Here is a 15273-nt window from a genome sequence, read left to right on the forward strand (position 1 = left end):
AACAGTATACATCAACTTTATCTTCTTTGCTCAAGAAGAAAGCAATACTATCATATCCTCTCTTCAAACTGACTTTACATGGAATGACATTTATACAACAGGCCTCACAATGGCCACTGCAGTGATTTAGTACCAACATTTGGTGTGTGTGTCCACAGACACAATCGCCATTATGTAGGCCATTTGTTCCATGTACTGCTGCAGCTGTTGTTGCAAACAGAATAGAGGAAGGAGGAATACTGATGACGTGACGACTCAAGCTTTTGAAAAAGGCAGCAAAAAGAGCGTTGATGTGATAAGCATAACCGGTGCCGCACCGGGCACTAAGCTGAGAATGTGGCTTGGGATCACAGTTCTAATTTCTCTTGCTGTATGTTTGGTAACTGAGGAAGAAATCCCTTGCTCAAAACATCAGCTAGCTTTCAACCACTCATGCTATGAGTTTGTTAGACTGCAACGTACATTCACAAGTGCCCAGAGGTGGTGTGAGAGAGGAGGGGGGCACCTTGTCTTTATTGAAAATGAGGAGACTCAAGAATTCTTGCAGAAACATATTGCTGAGGATCAGGAATGGTGGATAGGACTGATTTCAGACTCCTTGCTGAATGAAACTACTGACGGTAGGTGATTTTAAAATCTTGTCTTCTTTAGAACTATCAGCCTGTGATGCTTACCTACCGTGACAACAAATGCAATCTATCCTACTATAGATGTCTGCTGAAAAGCCACTGTCTTTTGTTGCTGTAACTTTAGATTTGTATTAAGATATTTTAATTGTCTGCTTCACTTCTCAGTTGTATGCTGTCACCATTTGCATTTGATCTTGCTCTTGTAAACACACATTAGATCAGCTTGCTGACCCAGTGAAAAATATGTGCTGGGTTGGTTTTCCAGTGGACGAGCAAGCTAAGCATCATGCTGGGAAATGCTGCAAGATCTGATGCAAGGGAAATGGTGGAATCTTGAGGCTGAGAGTCTGGGTGGAAGCAGCAGTGTCTATTTTAGTGGTTATGTCAGATTTCATGTAAAACTAAATTGAAGATCTCTATTCAGACAAAACTGCCTTTCCTTCAGTAGGAGCGAGGATGCAGATTTGTTCTGCAGACTGACCCTTTAGTTGTTTTCCTGTGGGAAATAAACACTCAGGAAATGTATATTTTGTTGACAGGGTCAATTATTTGGCTAGACACCTCAAATATAAGCTACAGTAACTGGTACAAGGATCAGCCATCTCCTTTCTCATCTGTGTGTGGATACATCCTGAAGAATGCCAAGTATCAGTGGGGTGTGACTGAAAACTGCAGCCAGGAATTTGACTTCATTTGTGAGTTTGGTAAGATGGAACCAAGAAGTGAGCTTACTCTATTCACAATTGTGCATTAATTGTCTTGCTTCTTTCAAAGTGGCTGAGCAACAACCTGAAGTTTATTAAAAGTGAGCAAGCAAAAAACCATACAAGCCCAATAATGCTCTTTTTCCAGTTCGTTGGAGATCTGAACTGAAGGAAAGAAGAATCCTAAAATCACCGGGTTTCAGAATGGTTACAAATGTGAACTCACCTACCTATGTGATTGCTCTTAAATTCCTAATCATAAATATGGGCCAAAGCAAGCCCATCCAAATAATTTCCATTCATCACGGAAGCAAAAATACAGCCAGGCTTCCAGTGATACTCGTTCTAGCAGTCTGAAGTAAGCAAATGTGAGAGCAAGTTTTTCTTGTTTCTTCTCAGATCCTTCCATCAGTTGAAGTTCAAGGGCTTCCCTGGGCCAAGGATACAGACAAGAGCCTGTTCTTCCTTGTGCTCAGACTGAAAAAGTACGGTCATTGCATCCCTTAAACTGCTTGGAACAAACAGTCCTGGAAAGGAATGCTGGCAGTATTATCCCATTTGACATATAGATAAGAGGGGAATTTGTGTTTCTTGCATTTTGCACATAAACCAAGTACTTTAAACTGTAACTAGATCTAAGGTCACAAGCACTCGATGGCAAGTCTGGCTGTAGACTCATTAATACAGTCTTCAAATCCAATATACAAGTACAGGTTACCACAAGCCATAGCAGGACTATTGCAATGGTCTGACATAATTAACGAGTCATTCCATAAACAGCAAAATGAATAATGCTTTGTTTCCTGTCTTGATCTTCTGTTCCATATCCCCACCCCATCCTTCTCCCCAGTCCCCCTGCTCACTCCTATATCCCCAGCACTTCCTGTCTCTCCAAATACTTCTCCCTCTGTCCCCATGGCTCTGCAGCAGCTTCAAAGCATCAGCTGTACCTGCTGGCCCTCATCATAAATTGGGGTATAATTTCTACTCATAATAGAGACACTGATGCAGTTCTTTCTCTTTCATCTAACTATTGGTTTTCGTGAATTTTTAGGGTTTATATCTATACATCAAATTTGGCTGAAGATGACTAACATTAAAAATGACTGGGGGAGTGGAAATTGGCAGACAGTACAATTCCTTCAGCTGATTTTCCTTGCAAAAACAGATTACAATTATTTTTTTCCATTACAACCACGGTAGACAACTATCTGTTTTTAAGGAAGCTACCATCTGTTACCATAGGATCTGACTTAAAGCCCATTAAATTCAATGAGAGCTTGCATTATTGGGCAACAATGCCCTGCCCTACATCCATCTTTTCATTACCAAGGAAACTGAGAACAGATTGAGGTAATTACAGCCTTGTTTTCAGTATCTACAGCCTATGTCCATTAATGCACATACATGTTTCAATAATAATGTAGACTCCTCTTTTACTAGCTTTGCGTGCAAGGAATTTGAACCACAACCCTAAAGAAACTGGGACTACATTCTATCATTAATTCCTCTGGGTGCTGAATGTTTAGAAGTTTGTGCAACCTCACTGCTTCAGTTTGCCTCTGTAAAATGGCCATAGTGATATTTAAGTCCCTCACACCCAGGTACGGTGAGGCTTCATTCACACCAAGTATGAAACTTCATATGAAATGTGTAGGTAGCTCCTATAGTGGTATCACTATTTGAACTGAATCTCTGTGATTCCTTGTAACTATGTACATCTGATGACCTGAGATATATTTCTAAAAGCATGTAACCAGAGACAGCATTCTACCTTCATTCTTTGACTCTGTTCTAGAATGATGTGTGCTTCTCAACTTAAGCAGAAGTCTTCCTTAGTTCAATTCACTGCTCTTATTATTTCACCCTACCAACTGGTGCTCTGTGAATTAGGAGTCTGTTGTAGTAAAAGTATACATATTGAACCAGCACAAAGGAACACACATCTGGTTCTATGCATTTTCATATGTAGATTTACTAAGACAGCAAATACTATGAGAACTCTCTATGCCAAGTAAAGAACAAATAAATGGAAGAGATAATAGCCTGTATTATAATTTAACAGCAAATAATTTTCCAAGCTTATTTAGAGAGCTCTAATCTGTAAACTGATCATGTTGCTATAACTACAGCCAGGCTTAGATTTAGCTTTAAATAACAGGAGCAACAATTACTGCAGTGTGCAAATACTGGCTCTGTTAATCAAGGTGCTTAAGGGGAATGATCAAAACAGCAGTTGGAGGACAATGTCTTTAATCCTGAGACAGCTGAAACAAAAACATTCTTTTGCAACACTCTCATGTAAGAGCTTTTCATCCTCCTCTTCAGGTACTACATACCCTGATTGCTAAAGGATCCCAAGAAATCTGAAGGGTAATTAACTGCCACAGAATAACCCAAGAATGAGGTGTTTGCTTTTAGAAATATGACCTTACTCATTTGAACAGTTCTGCTGAATGGAGTCCATTGAATATCAGAAAGGAATAAAGATGTCTTTGTAACAGAAATGGGATCAGGTCCTGTACTTTATATGCAAACACTTTTCTGATGCAATTACCTGAATATCATGCAAATCACACACTGCCACAAGGCTTTCTGAAGTAAGATGTGATCAGAAACCTGCCAGTACTGCAGGTCAAACAAATGCTACATGTTTTTCACAAATGTGTATTTACTCTTTTCAATGGCAATATTTTCTTTTATTAAAAATGTTACCAAATTTTTGTTTAAGGTGGTAAAAAGCATAAATCTATTCTTTTGGATTTTAAAAATGGAGAAGTATTTGATGCTTTCTTCTTTTTTCCACTTTCAGTATTGCTTAATTTAAGAGGGAGAGAAGGAGAGAAAGAGAAACAAAAGGGGAAAAAAAAGAATATGCAGGAGAACTCCGTAAGATTTTGTTTTTGAAATTCAGAAAGTGAAATCAGATTTTTTTTCCCTATTAGAAAATGGCCAGAGCATTGCTTGCGATAATTACAACGCCACCATACAGTGTGGATCAGGAGAAGTTATTCAGATTGGAGAGTCATCCTACGGAAGGAAGACCCCTCACTACTGTGTATTGGAGACTCCTCCCCAGAATGACACGAAGGAAGAATGTAGCTGGATCAGTGTCAAAGAAGAAGTGGCAGGTAGTGTCTTATGGCATGGAGGTTTGCTGTGGGATTTTGTCTGGAACTCAGGAACAAGATACTAATGCATTTCTACCTTTGTTTCTGTGATTGTCTCTCACCTAAATTATGATGGCTACAGAGAAAAACACTAAACCATATAAACTTCCTTCCAGGACAGTGTCATGGTCTCCAGGCCTGCCAGGTGGCAGCAGATGGCACTTTCTTTGGAGATCCGTGTCCAGCTTCTGGCAACTACTTGTCCATTCAGTACCACTGCAAGGAGGGTAAGTGTGAGAGGGCTGTCAGTATCAATACCTGCTCTTCACTAGGCTGTAACACTATGAGTGTAATATTTTTCTCAAAAATCTCTGCTCCATCCTCCAGCCTGGAATGTTCTTCCTTGAACACTCAAAATATTGAAGACATAACAATGTAATTTCTCTGTTCTTACAGACAGCTCTAGAGGGTTTTTGATAGGATAAAAAGCCAGGAAATCCATACACATAAAATACACAAATAAAATTGTATTCCAACATGAATATTGACCAGCTGATACGGAGAAGAATCAGCTCCTGATCACTCCACTAATGCATTCAAATTGACAGCAGTGTCAACTCTAATTTGAAGAAGGCCAGTTCTCACCAATGCATGAAAATCAACTGATTTAAGCAAGAAATGTAGACAAAATGGCAGTGAATTCTGTCGTGTTTTACAGGTCTGCAGCTGATTGTAACAGACACATGTTTTATCTTTGAAAACATCACAATCACTTTGAACTGGCTGCTCTCTCCATACTCTGGCAACCTTTCCTGCATCATTAGCACTGGAGATGGCCACACTGTGGATCCTTACTACCCTCTAACGTAAGATATATCCTTTATACATCATCAGACAAATTCCCTGGATAGAACAGAAAAATTAAGGGCGTTGTTTTAGTGTGAAGAGCCTCATCCACCTCCTGAGTGCAGGAGACATGAGTCAGGTCAGAAATTTGACAGCTGTGACTACTGCTGCCACATAAGGCTGGAGACTTGCCAGGACAGTTTTCCACAAGTGGCCATTCTCTTTCTGTTCTAGACTGCTCAGCAGTGTCACACATAGATATGCATCTCCTGGGGAGTTTGTTGTTTTTGTGGAATGCAGCACCAGCGAGTGGCATGTGGCAGCACAGAAGCGGGTGATGGTTCAGGACAAGATGGATGAACTAAGCATTACTGGCTGCTACAGCCACCACGAGTCTGGGAACGGCTCTCACTGCCGAACGCTGTATGGAGAGTTGTTGTGGATTCAAGTTGAACTCAATGGAGGTAAGGGTAATTAGTCTGTGTGGTTTAAATAGCAACCTAGATACTAACCTAACCATGGAATGGAAGTAGGATTTTCATTACAGAAAACACTCTTTTTTTCCCCCTCTAATTGTTGCCTTTCTGCGACTGAATGCTCCAAGCACTATTGGAGGGATTCTTTCCCAGAGGGATTACACCACTTTGAACATAAACATAAACCTTTTTCCCTCTCCACAAATCCAACAAAGCATGACCTCGACTTTAGTCACATGAATCGACATGGAGCCAGTAGTAATATTTCTGCATTTGAAGTTAGGAATCCACAGAAATGCCTCTCCAACTGAGGGTAAGAGGATTTCACACTAAGCAGGTCATATTTGCTATTGTATATTTTGTTCTCACGTTGGGCTCCTGGAATTTGCATGTTTAAAAAGTTAAATTCAGTAACATTTGAATTCTCTTGACTGCCTTCATGCTCACAGCAGAAAATGTGACAGACTTCCATAGCGAGCCTAGATGGGCACAAAAACACTTGAAAGTGACTTTATCCAAAATAACTGCATTGCTGCAGTATTGTTATGACTCTAGAAATGCTTACATTTTGTATGAAACAGAATGGGATTGCCTATTATGCAAGCTGTGAGAAATTTTGAACTGTCTTTTTACAGGTAGCGGAGTGACCTACAATGTAATAGCAAATAACATGACTCTTATTGAGTCCAGTGCAGAGGAAGGAATTGCCCCTCACAACCTGACACTTGACAGTGCTGCTCAAGAGCTGCTAGGCCCTGGGGTACATCAGCTGGAAATCCGAGTGTCCAGCAACACAACTGCACCAGAGATCTCGGAGAGCATCGCTGTTCACTTAGTTGAGCCAGTGTCTGGTCTTCAGGCTGTATTAGCTTCTCACACGCTGCAGCTGGGGGAGAATTTGGAGATAAATGTCTCTGTGTCTCATGGTGCCCCAGCTAAGATGAGGTTTGAAGTGGTTGGATCAAATGAAACTCATGCTCACCAGGAAGACTGCCCTCAAGGGGAACCTCAAACATACATCATTCCCATGCACTCTGAAGGTACAGGATGCTGACTTGTGTGTTTCTAAGATGTTCCTTTTTGTTCATATATATAACTTTCCAAGTTTATACCTCATTTCACACTATTATGATAGAAATTCTGAGGAGTTCTTAGCACTCCTCAGAAGGAGAGGAGTGCTAAGAAAAAAAAAGGGAGCTCCATCCTCACCTACATCAGTCTCCAGCACATAGTTTTTATTGGACTTAGGAATGAGCTTTTTAGCATTTTTTCTTCCCATTATTAAACAATCAAAGCCTTTAAAACATAGGACTAGCAAGATTGTCTTAAAGAGATAATTCACTGGCAGAAGACAAAAAAAAAATCTCCTTCAATGAATTATTCAAATTCCATGCAAAAGCTGGCACACCAGAAGCTAATTATGATTTTGTTTTATGTTTTAAGATTTTCAACATTAGAAGCTTTCTTGGGCCTCCTTATACCCATTTGAACATCCCATCCCCTCAGGTAGAAAATCTCAAACAAGACAGCTGCTTTCCTAAGTGGAAAACTCATCAACAAACAAACAAAATTAACCAGAGAAAATAATAGAATTTTCTTTATGAGCTTTATATCATAAACGTGATGGTACGGTCCATTGACATACTAGTTTGGACATTTGTCTTTCCTAGGTACTTTCCTAGTGAAAGTGGTGGCCATGAATGCTTTCTCAAATGTGAGTCTGGATATTGGGTTCATCAATGTGCTGGCAAACAGTTCTCATAAAGAAGGTAATTGCGTTAATCTGACAGTGCTGGTTTTGACCACACGTCTTTTTGCAATCAGAGCACTTCATGGAGTGTTTATGGTTTGCATCTAGTAATTTCTTCCTTTCCAGCAACAGTGCTGAAACTTTTGAGGAGGCTTCTTCCTGATGACAGCAAATTCCCAGGCTTTGAAGTGCTCATTAATTAGCACTACTCTCTATGTATTACACATTGCACATTTGCTGTTTGTCCTCAAGTTTAATTAGTGCAGTGCGTGTCTTGGGATATACTTAGGAAATATCTGTATCACAGCAAATCACATCAGTTGCTGTCAGTAAACATCTCCAGATGGCAAGTCCTTACATTTACAAAAGCAGAATACACCAGGAATAAAGTGACTTTAGAATTAATCCCATTGAAACCTTTACAGTACTTTCCCTCATTTCTTCTTTGTACATCAGTTAAATTTCATCACCTCATGTGAATTTCATTTACACCATTATGACTGAAGAATAGCAATGATCTTACTTACAGTATGTGACTACCTAGTTAGAGTTTCACCTACTGAAACTAAATTGCTTATCACAATGACTGTTTTTTGTAACAGATCCTGCAAAGGAAAAAGACACCTCTAAAACAAATACCCAAATGACCAAAGTAAGTATTATTTAAAGATCTTTCCTTAAAATTGAAATGCATTACATAAGAGTTTGGGAATATTTAGCCACGTGTCATTCTTCTATGCCATCTGTTGAAATTCCTACAGCAGATACACGCTACGACTGGTTAAGGAAAGAGCATTTAAACCACAGATGCACACAGAGTGATCCGGTGTCTAAATTTTCAGACCTTTTTCATTTATTTATGAAATAATGTATGTGTTTATACATGCCATTGTCCTAGCTGGTATATTTACTTATTTTTTAGGGTCACCAAAGAAAAAACAAAATACATATTAAACCGAGCCGCCACGTGGATCCTTTCACAACTATTACTCTTGGCTGGCCAGATAACAATGATAATTCCAGTTTCCTCTGGTCCTGTGGTATGTGAATTTCCTGAAGTTTTTCCACCAATTTTTATTTCATGAGTGACAAACTTACTGTCAGGCCAGATCAAGTTGTGATATTCTGACTGATGGCTTAGTTTCTGCCTGGCATTAAAAGTTTGCCATTCACTGTGCATGAAGAATGCCCCTGTACCTTATTCTGGCTTTAACACCCAACTAATCATGTTATATAATGCTGCACGGTACGCAGTTCTGTTTTTTTCCCAAAGATAGATCCGAGGTTTGAATTTGACAAGATCTACCCATCCTAAGCCTTTACTCTCACAGCCAAGAGTTAATTCCAAGGGACTTACATAGTCAGGTATTTGAAAGGTATATGTCTCAATAGAACAGCAATAGTTGGCAACAAACATGATGCAAAAACATTTATGGCTGAAAACTGGATTTAGAGCGCCCGTGTTCTGTCCTCACATTTTTCCTTGATCTCTTATATAGTTACAAATAAATCAGTCTGAACTTTGGTTACCCCCTCTATAAACTGGGTTAAGGAAACCTGTGGTTCTATAAAGGTCTTTGAAACCTGTACCAGGTAAGACCCTTATAAGTGACATGGGATGTTATAACTGTTCAAGCTATAAAAGAAATGTTCATGCAGGAGCTTGCTGGCCTGAATGGGATGAATGTGTGCAGCACCGGATAATCCTTACCAGCCAACAAGAGGTGCAAATCCCACCTTCCTGCCTTCCTCCTCCGAAGTCAGCAGTGACTGTGAGGGTCACAGTGCGAAGCCACGGGAATGAAGAGAGGCAGGACGAGCAATGCCTCTATGTGACTGCAAAACAAGATCTACACCTAGAAATCAGGTCTGTTTTCAAACTTGAGCATTCACTACTTAATATCACTACACAAACCTAGTGCAGGACCACATGTATCATTATTAATTACAATTATGATAATTTATTGATTATTACAAATTTATTTATTACCATCGAAGGAATTAAAGATAATGGGCCTAGCTGCATTTTTCCAGGCTGCATTTCTGCACATAATCCCTTTATAAACTGAATAATATTCCTCCCCAAACCACTTTGGCATTTTAACCCCCTCTACCTTTTATCAGCTTTGGAGGTTTCCATATGCAAACTTAATTGAAATGATGGAAATAGAAGTAAAAAATAGGTATGAAATTCCTACTAGACACCCAGAGACACAATAATGCTTTAAAAAATCTGGTCCTTGGGAATCTGGGGCCTCACTGAAGATCAATGGCATTTCAATGATTTGTTAACATAATCCTTTCAGGAGGTTAAATAGAGCTAGGATTTACTTGAGAGCTTGAATGAACATAAAGAGTGTGTGGATTCTGCTCTTCAGTCAGTGCTGAAAATAAAAATGAAGGTTTCTAAAACTCTTGCTGCAAAATGAAGTATTTCACTATTTGTGAGTCACTTGTATATTTATCATGGGGATTTTGCAGATGTTCATTAAACAAGGTTAAAACAACTGACATCAAGTTCTCATCCAGTTACTACTTGTAGCTACTGTCTTACTTCCCTACAGGTGTGAGGCAAACTGCAAGCCAGTGAATGCTAGTGAGGAAGTTGTTCTGAGTGTGTCTGGACAGAAGGACTCCCAGGACATGTACTATAACTGGTACTTAGATAACACGTTCCAAAGCAAGGTGAGAGCAACAGATTTGTCAGAAATACTACCAATAAGCATCCATTGAGAGGAAAAGCCACACAGCCTCAGAGTGGTGCTTTGTCACAGGGGAGCTTTGGAAATCAGGGAAGACCAAGGCATTGTGGTGCCGTGTTTGGGAGCGGTTATAATAGCATCAAATTGCCACTCCACTTCTGCAGCCCAGCTGCAATAGAAATCACAGCAAAGAGCCTCTCCTGTCATGTTTTCTTTTCTGTCTGGCTTTCCAGTCTGCACCCCTCCCTCCAGCCTGCAGCCTGACTGGTTTCCGTCAGAACTCTTTGAATTTGCTTCAAAGCAACACATCCACGTTGATAATGAACAGCTCCTTCTTGCAGACGCATGGAGAAGCTTTTCAGATTAAAGTAACAGGTAGGGGCAAGCAGGGTTTGTTAGACTGCTTTGAGATAGTCTCTGCCACCATGACATCATACAGATGTTACATACAGGTAGCCTCGCTGACAAGCAATTCTACAAGTTTAGAGCTATTACTTTACTTATGGGTTCCTTAAAATAATTCAGTTTTTTCTGGGCTGTTACATGGCAGGACAAATTCCATTCTCTCTCTCCAAGCTGTTAATAATTTTGTTAAGGCTCATCTGAAAATAACATTATGTTGAATACTTGATCAAATAATGGAATTTTAGTTACAATGCAAAAACTACTGTGCTCTTAACAGTTCTTCTCTTCTTATGGCTGATTCAGTAGTGGGATTCCACTTCTGATTAGGCCCACTATTAGGTTTGTGGAGCCTGAACAAACCACATCATTGCCATGATAGGTAAGATGTCTACAGATCAGTGCTGCCGCAGCACGATCACTGCTGATGTTGTGCTCCCTCCCCTCCCAGCACTGACTCAGCGTGCTTACGGGGAACAAACCTACCTTGTCAGCACCGTGCCTCCGCCCCAGGTCCCCAGCTGTGCTGTGTCTCCCAAGCAGGGATCTGTGCTCACCACTTTCACAGTCTCCTGCAGCACTCCATGCTCTGTGGATTCGTGCCAATCAAGTCATAGCACACAGCTCAACTACTGCTTCTATCTGAACTCAAGTAAGTCCTGAGGTGAACTGTTTGACTAAGTGCTTCTTCACATTTCTGGCAAGCACTGTTACTGCTGTTAGTAAGAGCAAAGGCACAGCCAGCTTCTGCTCTTTGTCTACATATAAGCCAGTCAGGTCTGCACAATGCAAACCCACAAAGCCCTGTTCGTAGATAGCAGGAGGTGTCTGTGTGATGTCTGTTACGTAACAACATCTTTCCTATTTCAGATTCTCTCCTTCACTGTGGCCCAGACCCTGAACTCTTCCCAGTTTATCTCCCACTTGGAGAAGAGGAAAATAATTTCATTTTACACGTGACAATTACTATTAGCAACAGTTTTGGTGATACGGTTCACACCAATGCTTCGGTGAAGGTACACACAAAAAATACTTTATTTCAAGGTGTTCCAAGTTGATGTTAACCTGTGAATCGCTTTTGGAACTTCTTCCTATTTTGTATTTATTATATGTCTGTGACTGTACAATAATCGCCATTTCCCTGTCTAATTGAGGCTATTCTCAGTGGACTCAAAGTAGTTGAGACACTTCCACTGTTCTTTTTCTAGGACAGAGTTTTAAAAGATGACCTATTTGGACATTGGGTAACAAAAGCTGTATTTAGAGAGTCTGGAGTTATTCTCTAGTAGGTCCCAGAAAACTCCTGCTTTTGCCTGCCCAGCAGATTCCTATCAGGCTGGTAGAAGTCTATGCTTTTCCCCATGCTTCACATCTTAAAATGACAGAAATTTGTCATAGATTGAGAACTGGGTGTTTTCCTACATTTGGACATTTCTAAAGATGTCCCATTGTATTTTAGAAAGCAAAAAACATTCTATAGGGTTTTAACAACAGCATGAATCTGTTCCGTCTGTGCAAGTCCATGACTTCAGCACTTAGTCAAAGGACCCAAGAAGACAGCAAAGCTGTCTGGAGAATTTAATACAAAATAAAACACACAAAAAAACCCCAGTAACATAGTTTTCTGTCCCATGCTGACTAGGCTGCCAATGACATGATTGCAGAAACTGTTCAATGACAACTACAATTGTTAGTGATGTTAAGAGCGTATCTGATTTCCTCATCAGGTTATACAAGCAGATACAATCGATGGGAACCTGACCCTGCAGACCATTGTATCTGAGAAGGCAAACACCATCCTAAAAGATGGGAACAACAGCATGAGTCTTTTCCAGCTGTTTAAGTCAGTGACTTCAGTCCTTAATCATGAAACCCAAGAGGAAAACTTTAACATATCTTTACAGACAGACACACGAAAAGAGGTGAGCCAGACACTTGTTTTCTTGCAGTACAGTGCATTATAATGGACTCTTCATATTCTTTGGCAACTCTTCAGTAACAAAAACCTCATATATCAGCTCCTTAAATCAACGGAGGTTTCAAGTTTCTGGTATCCATCTCAGTGTTTGGCATGGGTTTCGGCTGTTAATCACTACTTGCCCAAGCAAAAAATTTGTTTTATCATCCATCAGTAAAGGAACACATTCACAATTCTTACTGCAATCACTTAAACTAATTTGGAAAAGTCTTTTTAAACTTACAGTTAATTTGATTTTGAAAAAAAATTAATAAATTGCCTTTCCTCTAAAAATTTCCCCTGGAGCTCTAGGCAGCAAGTAATTTTAGTTTATTCCTTTCAGCTACAAGCTTATGTTTCAGATACAAGCTTATATTTGCACTGTGCTTTGCATGCTCAGGTGAAAAGATCTAGATAAATGCAACGTATCCTTCAGTTATGATTTATTATTTGAACATGGCTCTGCTTTCTCAGGAAGTGGAATTTATGTGGTAATTCACACGCATCTGAGAAGTAAAAATTGCTCACTCCTGATCTATGTTAAATGTAAAAATTCTCTGTGTTGGAAGGAAACACAAAACTCATGTGGTTACACAGCTACTAAGGCAAGTGGTACCTTCTCAGCAGACCTAACATCCTTTCACAAGATCCTTGAGGAGTGCTATTCTACCACATATTTCACAGCAAGGCTGGCTGTCAATATATAGCACTATTTGCACGGTCTTAATTAGCATCTTAATCTTTCACCTAATTACCCCTTTCCATTCCAAGCTCCGAGGGCTAATGCTGGCAACTCTCTCTGCTGTTAACGTAACATCAGTACAAACTGCTCTTAAGATGTCAGAAGTACTGAAAGAAATCACTTACAGGACTGAAGAGCTGTCTGTCTCAGCACAGGTAAGAAGCAATTCGTCCTCTGTCTCCACATACTAGAAGTACAGACTCTTTTGAACCCTTTTAACCTTGGAAGAATGTCAGTGCCTTACAGTTATCTGTTCTTTGCTCATTTCTTTTTATAACTGTACCAGCATGTATGTCTTGACCAGCAGGGAATACATTTTACTGTTTTGAGTAAGCAAATTTGGAACCACAAACACTGACTCAGCAGCCACTACAATCCTATGGTTATATCCTATAACTGGCTGGCTATGTCTGGCCAGCCAGTTACATTCTCTGATACATCTTTAAGATGGAAACCTTAACTTCCAGTGAGCAGGCAGCATGGCAGGAACATGGCAGCACAAACAGAGGAACCAAGCACAAATGTTAAGATTGGCCTTGCAAAAGTGTTCCTTGAGTCTTGAATACAATATGACATTAGCAGATAATGCTATTTGTGTTTAAGGAGTAAAAAGTAAGCACATGGAAGAGCAGAATAAACTGTCACTGTGGAAATTTTACAAATAAACTGGCAATGAGAGTTGTCCTGATTTCTGATACATTATACAGCTATAGCCAGACAATGGCCTGGGAGCATTTCAGCAGTATGTGTTTAATTTCAGCAGGACAAGAATATAGCTCAGATTCAGCATTCATTGTACAGGAGGCTGCTATGCATTTGCAGACTGTGGGAATGGACGTGTACGAGCTTGCACTGAATTTGCTTGGCTCTCTCACCCTGGGCTATTATGCTGGCCAGTGCTTTCGCAATCACAAAGCAATCATTAGCTTTGCTTGGGCACAAAATAAAAACTGTAAGATTCATTCTCGTTAGGCATTTAGCATAGCACAAGGCCAAAGGTATTACTTGCTGATGATCCAGCAGGCTATATGGGAATTAAGATTGAAATGCACATGCATTTGAGTGTGGTTATCTTTTGGACTCGTCACTCTGAAATGTAACCTGATTTACTACGTTACTGTACATCTGAAATGTACCCTGGCCCAGGGTTTGAATGATAAGCCTCTTTCAAATATTATTCACCTTGTTTTTATGGGGTGAATCTGCGGAAGCAGGCTGCGTTTTCAGGTCTGTATTACACATTAGTATGTTATCTAGTATAGTATACCATGTTTATTAGTGTTTGAAGTGTTAGTTCAGCACAAGTAATTACAGTAAAACAGCCTTAGCCACAAATAGTCCCATGGGATTACTTATGTTGCAATACTCAGTAAAAGACTCCATGGCACAATGTGTTGCTTTTGTCACTGGTAGTAATAAAACAGACGCTTCTCCACTTACTTCCCATGCAGGTGGAAGCCAGCAATACACTGAAGGATGTCAGCGCATCCTTGCTCACTGTAAACACAGAGGACAGCAGAGATGATCAGAAACTAACGGATGCAGCCAGCTACTTATTTAATGCAGTGAGCAATGTCCTTCAAGCCTCCACACAAAACAGAGCCACGAACACTACAGTGTCTGAGGCAGAGCAGGTAATTTTGATTCACCCCTGTTTATAGAAGACTGTGGCTGAACACCTACTTGCTTCAGAAGATTTTAAAGAGTTTTGCTGCCTCACATTTTTAAACTGGCATCAGGTGGGGCACAGGACAGTGCACTGTAGAAGACAGGATCAGTGTTAAGGCCTCTATGGGATGACAAGTAGATGGATTGCAATAAATTTTTTTTCCAGATTTGGTTCTATCCCCTCCTTTTTCAAATTCCCCTCAGTTCAAGGAAGACTCAGGTATTCAGTATTCATGACTTGTTTCATTACTTCAGAATTGAAATCTGTTCAGGTTTCTGCTTACATT

General features: G+C 40.1%; 1 protein-coding gene across 3 annotated transcripts in view; it reads left to right on the top strand.

The window, feature by feature from the left end:
* Positions 1–299: 299 nt before the first annotated feature.
* PKD1L2 (polycystin 1 like 2) overlaps positions 300–15273 on the top strand; it is a 33080-nt gene continuing 18106 nt past the window's right edge. For 2 of the 3 annotated variants that reach the window (XM_052687259.1, XM_052687261.1), the window contains exons 1-18: positions 301–620; positions 1169–1333; positions 4279–4464; positions 4620–4730; positions 5162–5309; positions 5524–5753; positions 6401–6805; positions 7436–7534; positions 8118–8167; positions 8438–8555; positions 9175–9382; positions 10080–10200; positions 10451–10592; positions 11071–11271; positions 11490–11635; positions 12347–12541; positions 13348–13473; positions 14770–14952. In XM_052687259.1, the coding sequence (XP_052543219.1) occupies positions 335–620; positions 1169–1333; positions 4279–4464; positions 4620–4730; positions 5162–5309; positions 5524–5753; positions 6401–6805; positions 7436–7534; positions 8118–8167; positions 8438–8555; positions 9175–9382; positions 10080–10200; positions 10451–10592; positions 11071–11271; positions 11490–11635; positions 12347–12541; positions 13348–13473; positions 14770–14952 (3120 nt within the window). In that variant the 5' untranslated portion in view covers positions 301–334. Of the gene's footprint in view, positions 621–1168; positions 1334–4278; positions 4465–4619; positions 4731–5161; positions 5310–5523; positions 5754–6400; positions 6806–7435; positions 7535–8117; positions 8168–8437; positions 8556–9174; positions 9383–10079; positions 10201–10450; positions 10593–11070; positions 11272–11489; positions 11636–12346; positions 12542–13347; positions 13474–14769; positions 14953–15273 lie in introns of all 3 variants that reach the window. The other variant, XM_052687262.1, reaches the window with a different exon arrangement.

The sequence above is a fragment of the Tympanuchus pallidicinctus genome, unplaced genomic scaffold, assembly GCF_026119805.1.
Source record: "Tympanuchus pallidicinctus isolate F22 unplaced genomic scaffold, pur_lepc_1.0 scaffold22, whole genome shotgun sequence".
Lineage (NCBI taxonomy): Eukaryota > Metazoa > Chordata > Aves > Galliformes > Phasianidae > Tympanuchus > Tympanuchus pallidicinctus.